At 45.1% G+C, this 9,360-nt stretch overlaps 3 protein-coding genes across 3 annotated transcripts; 2 read left to right on the forward strand and 1 right to left on the reverse strand.

Annotated features, from left to right (window-relative positions):
* Positions 1 to 220: 220 nt before the first annotated feature.
* Positions 221 to 947, forward strand: LOC117582024. Its single transcript, XM_034269550.1, has 3 exons — positions 221 to 337; positions 398 to 658; positions 718 to 947. The coding sequence occupies exons 1-2, from the start codon at positions 269 to 271 to the stop codon at positions 641 to 643; spliced, it is 315 nt and encodes a 104-aa protein (XP_034125441.1). The 5' UTR covers positions 221 to 268; the 3' UTR covers positions 644 to 658; positions 718 to 947.
* A 5,852-nt stretch (positions 948 to 6,799) lies between these two features.
* On the reverse strand, positions 6,800 to 7,348 carry LOC117582116. The gene has a single exon (XM_034269690.1). The coding sequence runs from the start codon at positions 7,316 to 7,318 to the stop codon at positions 6,851 to 6,853; it is 468 nt and encodes a 155-aa protein (XP_034125581.1). The 5' UTR covers positions 7,319 to 7,348; the 3' UTR covers positions 6,800 to 6,850.
* A 357-nt stretch (positions 7,349 to 7,705) lies between these two features.
* Positions 7,706 to 9,128, forward strand: LOC117582111 (glucose-fructose oxidoreductase domain-containing protein 1). Its single transcript, XM_034269683.1, has one exon. It carries the CDS (start codon positions 7,769 to 7,771, stop codon positions 8,921 to 8,923), a length of 1,155 nt encoding a protein of 384 aa, XP_034125574.1. The 5' UTR covers positions 7,706 to 7,768; the 3' UTR covers positions 8,924 to 9,128.
* Positions 9,129 to 9,360: the final 232 nt, after the last annotated feature.

Below are 9,360 nucleotides of genomic sequence, written 5' to 3' on the forward strand. Positions count from 1 at the left end.
AATAATCGAGGGGCCTCTGACTGGGGCTCGAAATTGGAGGTGCAAAAAGGCTTTTAGCTGCATCGGGATGAGCCGTCTCTGGTCTGGCTCTGAGTTGGCAATTTGGTTCCTAATTTGTTTTATCTTGATAGCCGACAAATCTCCCATCTCTACGATTAATTTGTCTCCATGAATATTTGAGCAAGTTATCGATTTGCCAGCGCCAGCCTCGACTGAGTAGTCGAAAAATAAAGAGCATTCTACAAATTGCCGGAGAAAATTACACAAAATGGATTCGCGCGGTGAAGGATCCACAGACGCTCCACCACAATATGCAGAACTCTCAAAATATCACGTGGTAGGACTACATTAAATTGTTAGACAAACTATTTACTCACAGCGGTCTCGTCTCACGCAGCCCTCCACAAGTCGGACTCCCGTTCCGACCCCTGAATGGCAGCGTATTCCAACGGTAGACTTTGATACTTTCGATGGCTTGTCGAATCTGAATAAGCCTTTGGACTATCTATCCCTGCAGGAGCGTCATCGCACCAAGCTGACCAACCGTAAAAAAGTGTTGGCCTATCAGCACAGCCACCACCAGCGGCTCGCAGAACTTTGGGCCGCGCAGCAGGCTGCCAAATGCGATACATCCGGAGCTTAGAGCCATCAGCGGCACGTAAGTGAATTGCCGCACAGTCGGACGTAAGTGAATTATCTCTTCCATTTCCCACGCAGTGTCCGTGTGCCCCTGGGTCTCTCTTTTTCGATGGCGCATGAGTGTCTCTACGTGTAGCCCGGGGCTGACGACATTGATTGATGGCCGACATGACACTCTCACTAGGACCAACTTATGACCAACAGATAGTGCGTATTATCTGGCATCTCCCCTGCAATAATAACAACTATTAGCAAACACACAAAAATACACAAAATATAATAATATAAAACCATGCTGCTTCGCAACATTTGCCGCGAATGCGTGCACGTCTCTGTCTCTGTCTGTGAGCAGGGAGTTCGCTTAAGCTGTTACTTTAACAACAATAAATAATTATAACGATTAAAGAACACACTGACTTGGCGCTGATACTTTTTTAAGCCCTTTTATTATTTTATTTTTGCTTATCCGCGAATTTGGCTGCGCAAGCGTCTGCGATTTCTTCAGCAGTTGAACCGCTGTTAAGTTAACAGCTGCTGGTGTGAGCTTGGCTGCGGCTGTTAAGACAATATGCATTTGCAGAATTAAATAAAAAAACTGTCGCTCATTATATTTCTTCACAAAGAAATCTTCAAAATAATACAATTATATTTACGCTTATGATTATGTGGCAAACCCTTTGGTTTTTTGCTTTTATGCAGCTAGAGACGGCACAGAGAACCAGCTCTGCACTGCTCATCCTACACATTTCGTGCTGTTAGCGTCAGCTAAAATAAATGCGTAAATTTGCACACAAATGCATGCACTGTTTAAATCTAGTTCATTTCGTTCTTTTTCAAGAAATTGTAAACCATTTCGCATTGAGCTGAATCAACGCAGTAGATTTGGGCGACGTCAGGGATCGACTGCAGATGCTTGAGTATGGAGCGCTTCTGAGGTTTGTAGGATTTTGGAGTCCGCTCCATAGACCTACGCTCGATGTTCGGTTTTCCCAATCCATCCACATTGCTGGAGGTGCTAACGACAGCCATATTTTCTTTTTCCTGATCTTCGAACTGATAGCGCAGCGAGATGAGTGTGCTGGCGGCTTCCATTTCCAGGGCACCGTACGTGATTATGGCAAGATCCGGATGAGACATCGTATATTCGGTAATGTACGGGACTGATTTAGGAGCGCTTTAAATGTGTACTGTCGCTGTTAAGTGGACTGATCGTCGCTGTTACGCTAACAGCGTGTAACCAATCCTGCCAACCGATCGCATACATAACAGATGCCTGCCACTGAACGTGCTGCTATCACAGCTGATTTTTGCATTGTGCGTGTATCGATTCTTGTCGGAATAATGTTACTTCAAGTGGAAACTTTGTAATTCAGGTATGAGCTAATTGTTAAGAGGCAAGTGAATACGATTTAAGCAATTGCCGTTTATGCTTTCAAGTGATTAAAAGCCCACATCGTTCAGTGGATTGCATTTAGCTTGTGTACACACAATATGCACATGTCACCGGCATCCACAGGCAAACACACCCACACACACAGAGATAGAGAGAGAGAGAGGAGAGAGGCCCCCGCAGAGACACAAACGGTCGGACCATGACAATGTCAAATGCATTGAAGGCAATGAAGCACTTTAAATGCAAAACTCACTCAAAATGTGTGCCTACAGAATTGTCATTGAGTTTCCATTTAACGAGCTTGGCAAATAACCATCTACCAGAGGGACAGACACACATACAGGGAGAGTCATCTCTGACAATTTGTGTCAGGATGCATTGATTTATGTCCAGCACGGAACCTGACTGAGTAGGAGTGAGCTGGCAGATGACTGCAAAAACATGAATCTTCATTTGTGAATTACATTTTATATGGATGCCGTGTCGGACATTCGGTCAAGCAGCTGTGCAACCGACGGCAACTCTGCATATATACATATGTTTCAATTAGTGCACAAATGAAGGGTCCCACCAAAGGGATACAATCATCTCCATATGCCTCGAGCTTAATTAAAGCAAGTCTTCCTGTATCATTTGTTTATCATTGCAGGACACGAAATCTTCATCTCTCCCTCGGACAAACCCAAATGCATTCGACTGTTAAGTTTCCTGTTTAGAATACTCCTAGGAATCTGTTTGTGCATTCAGTAAATGGAATTTTAGTTGCCAACGAAAGACAATGAACTATTTGGAATACATTTTGGTTCTCCAGCACTTTGTCCGTGTGCAACTTTCTCTCTCTCAATTATTTAATGAAGATGTCTTGTCTTCATGAAAATTGTGTGAGAAATTCAATTGAGAGATACCGATACAAACTGTATCGTAATTAAAACCAGAGTTCAATGTAATTTACTATGTCCATAAAGCCCAGGTGCTGTTATTTATTCTGGTAATGTTTACCTGGCTATCAAGTGGAGGTATTAATATATAAGTACAAATATTTCGACTAATTGAACATTATTTCTGGCCAACCATTATATGATCCTCAGATTTGTAGAACATATTTGGACACAAGTTGAATCTGTTTTCAAACATTTTCTCTACTTTCCATTGTAGTCCTGCCTGAATTTGTGAGATATTTCATAAAGCCCTGCGACTGCATGCGCAATTTTGTGCCAGAAAAGAATCTGAAAGTTGTTCAAAATTAGCCGGGAATGGAATAAGTTAAGTTGCCTGCCGTCGAGCTATTCCGTATGGGGGGGAAATGGCAGGCAGAATTGAAATTCATAAGACTCGGGGAAAATTCCATGCAGTTAACTATGGAAGGTAACTTGTTCATAACTTCATGTTATTTCCTTAATGAAATTCCCCCGTCAGCAGCACACAGTTTGCTCCGGCTGTATCCCCCAATTTCAGCACCGCATCGCACCCATCTGCCCCTTTCAGAGCCTGAGCCAGAGCTTTGGCTTATTGAAATGCTGAACGTCGAGTTCAGTCCGGGCCCAACCCCAACATGCAGCCTCCAACCACACTTAAGTCTCTCCCCTTTCAGCTACAACAATGCAAATATTATTCCTTGACACCAGCTGTAGCCGAGGAGGCTTTTGGCAGCTGCTGTCAAAGCCAACCAGCCAACCAGCCTCATCCCTGGAGGTTGGCCTTCACCCACATCCTGTGCCCCACCCAGCAGCTTGGCATTTCCATTTTGCAGCTAATAACTTGTTGCACAACCAGAAATCCCTGACGCCTGCCATAAAGCACTTAATCAAGTTAATAAAAATTGATGGCTGGCACGCAAACAATTTGTATTTTAACTGCCACAAGGAAAGAGAGACATTGGCCTCGAGCAGCCATCCTTAGATATTCGGAGATTATTGCAATTTGATGTCAATTTAAAGTATGATGTAACATGAGAAGAACCAATCGTAATTGAGTAATGACAAGGCTATATGATAGATAGTAGAATCTTTATCCCTAAACCATTTTGAACATAATTTTATGACGCTTTTTAAGGCAACCAAATTCTTGGAAAATTGAAGGATGGAAGGGATCTTTGAGCCTTTTTCTTCGTGAGCAATTATTTTTGATACTTTTGGCCTATCATCAATGAATATGCTACTTGATTGATATTCTAATCTAAAGGCAATGAATACTATTATACTTTTTATTTTTATTAAACAGATAAAAATGCACTTCCATTAAATGCACAGCAGCAGTGGAGACTTACAGTCAATCATTTTGGACTACCAATCGACAATCGCATGTTTCTGTTACCTCAAAACAATTGGAGTGATTCGACATTTACAGCCACGGATGTGCCCATTCAACAGAGTGCTGTTGGATCCTCTTTGGAAAAGAACAACATCTAATCTGATTGAGTGAGTGCGTGCAGACTTGATTTACGATTCATTTACGACTGCCAGGCAGTCGACGAATGAGTACGAGTATTTTCACGGCATGAAACATTTCCTTGATTGTGCCATCATTGTGCGGGAATTATGTGTATGGCAATGGGAACTGTTGAATGCAATTACCATAAGTGATATTATATTCTCAACAGCTTTATGTCTGCTCCCGTAAATGGTTCGCCTCCCCCCACTAATTTCTGAGCAATGCGTGACTTATGATTATTTCACTTGTAGTGTGCGACAGGAGCTTGACACCATCCATTGACCTCATACCGAGACAGAACCCCTTCGTGGGTGGTACGTGATTGGAAATAATTTAAGCTGTTCACAGCACTGTTCTCTGTTCCGTTGCGTTATGCTGTGCTGTGCGGCTGTCTTGCCTATCAGCGCATGATAAACCAATTTGCGCAAATTTAAGATGAAAGAGAAGACAGGACCGCAGTGTCGCAATGCCAGAACAGGACACGACACGACACGACACGCACACATACCCGCACTCGCACTCGTTCGTATTCTCATGAACTGGAAGCATTTTCACAACTGTCATTGAAATGTCAACATAAATCTACTGACAGCAGGAGACAGCCAGAGGAGGGAAACCCCCGCCTGATTTCGCACGCTCATCCCATCCCATCCTTTGCTTGTGCCTCTGCCCCCTGGCTCTCTCTCTCTCTCTCTCTCTCTCTCTCTAGCTGTGGCTACTCCCCTTTCCCCAGCGACTTTTGCGCGCTGCGTGACGTAAATGCTGATGAATATATCTCATCTGTTGTCTGTGGTGGTTCCCCCGTCTGATGTGGGACCATCGAGATAGCTCGCTGTTCGCTGTTCGCTGCTCGATGGCTGTGGGTGGTCGAGGGTATCCTTGCAGTTTTGTTATATGTCGTGGATTTCAGTTTCAGAGTTGGCTTCGGACCACAGAAGCAGGATGCGGACGCAGAGTAGAGCTCTCCTCATCCTACAGCGAAATGGGCTTGTCAGTTTTGATGAACTATCTTTGGGTGCTCGCCGCATGGCAACGTCCTCGTCCTTGTTCATTGCTAATGCTAATGCCTCTGACAGAGATCTATGTGCGGTCTGATTCATTCTAGTCGCACTCGCATTCGCAGTCTCAGTGCCTGTCCCTGTCCTAGTCCTAGTCTCAGGAGCACCACAAGATGAGGTCACGTACAACTGCGTCGACGCTGACTAGGACTCTTGTTTGGCTTATTAAATGTTTAGTTGTATGTATTTTGCAATTCCAGTCAGTTTTTTTCTGCCCATGCATTTAGCATTAATCTGGCTTAAATGTGATTTATGTCTGGCCCCATCTGACAAGACAGCCCAAGTCTGGGACAAGTTTCGGCTAAGCCTGGCTTAGCAAATGTAACCAATATGCACGCCCATTAACATACACTTTTCAATTAAAAGAGCAAGTTTTGTGGGACATCTGGAGATTTTCTGACTGTGTGGGATTTAAATTAATTGTTTAAAAGACAACAGAAAGTTTGGGTGGGGAAATTTGTTCTTTAAACAGTTTTGATTTGGGATGCTGGGCATTAGGGATTTTCTAGCCACTACTCTAGAGAAATTCCCCTGTATCCCCTGATGGCATTCATTAATACGTTCACACACGCTTCAACCTCTGATATTAAAGGAAATCCCTCTCTTTGACACCCACTCCTACACCACCCTTCTGTGAATCGATGCCAAATATAATATTCAATCATGGGAGAACCTTCTTAATAACACCCGTGGCCAATGCCATCTTCGACAGCTTTATTACTCAATGAATGCCTGTTGGGTCTCATTGGTCCATGGAAACATTCATTAGCTGTTTGCTGTGGCCAGCGGGTTTGCTTTAAAGTTGATTGTTTGCCAGCTGCTGCTGCTGCCGTGCACTTTGTGTGGTTTAATTAAAGCTCCGCAAGCGACACAACACCAGAAACACACACAGAGGCACACACGCACATTTGAGAGATGGCAGTCGACAGGCGGCAGCTGCCTTAAACCAAATTACACTAATTGGGTTACCATATGACAGGGCAATGCGTCGACTGTGACATTTGTTTGCCATGGCTTGCCAATGCTTGCATTATATCCTGGCATATCCACCTCCACAGACGCTGACACGACACCCACATTGCCCCATATGAGTGTGCGGCGAGGCGTGCCATTAGCCCAGCCGCCAGTAAGTCCTTCACTTTCTCCCCCTGCTTGTAATAAGCTGCAAAATGATTTTCCGCATGTCGGCTGCTTTGACAACTGAAATAACACCTCCCACACATGGCCCCCAAGGCGGAGTGCAGAAATGTCGTCTCAAAAGGGGGAACTAAGATCGTGTGTGCAGGCAGAAACTTTAATTTATTTGAATGAATTGTTCATGTCTTGCAGTTTAAACATTTTCTGGCGGTTCAAAGGACAACTGCTGGCCGGTCACCCCTGGCCCACCCGTTGGTACTTGTAGCCCCTCCAGTATGCGATTAAGTGCCTCCGAGCCGAGTGTATACTCCTGTCTATTGGCATTATTGTGCATGGCAGCGATGTACACACTGCTGCGATCCAGAGTACAATTATCCTTGCTGCTAAACAAACGCTGCAGAGCCGCACTGACCATCTCCGAGCCGAGAGCAGGCGGTTCGATCATGTCCGAGTGGTCCAATGGTTTGCTGGCAGTCCGCTGCGCCGACTCCTCTTCGATAGTCAAGTCCAAGCATTCGATGGCCGCTGTGTTTGTCATGCTGACAGTCCTGGGCACCGTCTCCTTATCGTTTGCGACCTTACAGTGGCGCAACACGTTCGCGACCGTCGCCACACCCATGGCACAGGACACCAACCACTGAGCAAATGTATTCAAGGCCATTTTATTTGATTTTGATCTGTTTAAAATATAATTTTTTAAATGTAATTTCGGATTCAAATGAAACTTCAAATTTGATTCGCACCCTGCTTACTGACAAAAGCTGCCTTACAGCACACAATAACGCAGTTGACAGTGTGCTGTAAGGCGCACATTTAGGTGCTGTTAATTTTGGCGCCGCTTTGATGAAAATAATATTTAGTGCCTCTATTCAGAATCTACTAAATTTAAATTTTAAGGGTAGCTAAGCTTATCTTTTTCGAATGGCACTCTCGCAACCTTCCATACGTGGGCTAATTTCTTTTTTTTCCTCGGTATATTTGCAGTATTATTTTAAAATGAGAACGTATATTTTGGCATATTTTTGAGGGTAGTGTGGTATATTTTAAACACAAATCACTTTGTTTTGATTTTTTATTAAGTTTTTTTTTTTCTTGTAAACAGCAGCGTAAAATGCTGCCGGGCGTGGGTGTCTTCGGAACGGGCGAAATAGCCAATGTCCTGGTGCCCCTGCTGCGCGAGAAGGGCTTCGAGGTGCGTGCCATCTGGGGGCGCACCCTGAAAGAGGCCAAAGAGACGGCCACCGCACAAAATGTCTCGTTTCACACGAACGTCATCGATGACGTTCTACTGCGAAAGGACGTCGACTTGGTGTTCATCGTGTGCCAGCCCTTCCTGCATGCAGAGATCTCTGTGAAGGCTCTGGGCATTGGCAAGCACGTGGTGTGCGACAAGCCCGCGGGCCTGCACCAGCAGGATGCCCTGAAAATGGTGCGTGCGTCGCAGTACTATCCCACACTGATATCGCTGGTGAATCATCCGCTGCGCTTTCTGCCGGCCTTCACGCACATGCGGCGCTGTCTGCAGGAGGAGCTGATTGGGCCGCTGCCCGAGGTGGTGCTGATGGATGTGCGCGTCCAGATGGGCACCCTCTTCCCGGAGAAATACAACTGGATGTGCGATGCCCAGATGGGCGGTGGAGCCCTCAATCTGGTTGGCAGCGTCGTGGATCTGGTCACATTTCTGCTGCAGCAGCAGGCGGTGCGAGTGCACGGCGTCCTCAGAGCCTACACCAAGACGACGCCGGCCATCAATGGCATTCGACAGATCACGGCCCCTGACTTTTGCAACTTTCAAATGGAGCTGGCCAGCGGCACCCTCGTCACGGTCGCACTGCACAGCCACACGGTGCCGGCCAAGGCCTTCTCGCAAGAGGTGCTCGTCTATGGCAGCAAGGGACACCTCGTGGTCCGCGGCGGAGATCTATTCGTGCTGAAGGAGGGCCAGCCCAAGGAGGAGGCTGTCTATGTGGATGTACAGGATCTGCATTTCTCCACGAACAACTCGTTGCTGCCACGTCCATACATCAAGGGCCTCTGCAAGATGGTGGGCGCACTCAAAGAAGCCTTTGGCAGCAAGGAGTCCTCTTGGGTGAAGGCGCCCGTCTCCACGGCCGCAACCTTCGAGGATGGCCTCTACGTCCAGGCCGTTGTGGAGGCCATACGCAAATCCAACGAATCACGGCAGTGGCAGCGCGTTCAGCTCTCCACCGATGCGCCCCTCAATCATGATCAGATCATTCGATATGCACGCATGTCCACCATGTAGAGCGGGATCTGTGCAATCTCCATAAAATCACTAATATATATTCATATATATTTTATGTGTGTAGTCCTTAAGCATTTACCTGATTGGGGGATGGACATATTCCCTCATCGCATCCATCAATGTATTGTATTTAACTTATTTTCTTTGGCATTTACATTGCTACTAATAAAATAATTGTATTTAGTTTATTAGACTCTTAAAAAGAGAACTCTTTTTGGATATGCCTTGTATAAATATAAGATAAATATAGTTTGTTTCTTTGTGTAAATGTTTCAACAATTTTGATTATTCGTATAGCTTGGAAACCTGTATGGGGTTTTGTCTTCAGTACTTTGATATATTTTTTGTTGGAAACATTTTTGCTTACACCTAGATCGTGATATTTTATAGTTTTCAATAGACATCAATGTATAAAATAATTTTCCAATACATTTATC

This window comes from Drosophila guanche, unplaced genomic scaffold (genome assembly GCF_900245975.1).
Source record: "Drosophila guanche unplaced genomic scaffold, DGUA_6, whole genome shotgun sequence".
Taxonomy (NCBI): Eukaryota; Metazoa; Arthropoda; class Insecta; order Diptera; family Drosophilidae; genus Drosophila; species Drosophila guanche.

Excerpts from the sequence above, each read along its gene's own strand:
- LOC117582024 (XM_034269550.1), top strand. The coding sequence starts at position 269 with ATGGATTCGCGCGGTGAAGGATCCACAGACGCTCCACCACAATATGCA. Across the intron at positions 338-397 it reads AACTCTCAAAATATCACGTG|CCCTCCACAAGTCGGACTCC; the intron begins GTAGGACTACAT and ends CGTCTCACGCAG.
- LOC117582116 (XM_034269690.1), bottom strand. The coding sequence starts at position 7,318 with ATGGCCTTGAATACATTTGCTCAGTGGTTGGTGTCCTGTGCCATGGGT.
- LOC117582111 (XM_034269683.1), top strand. The coding sequence starts at position 7,769 with ATGCTGCCGGGCGTGGGTGTCTTCGGAACGGGCGAAATAGCCAATGTC.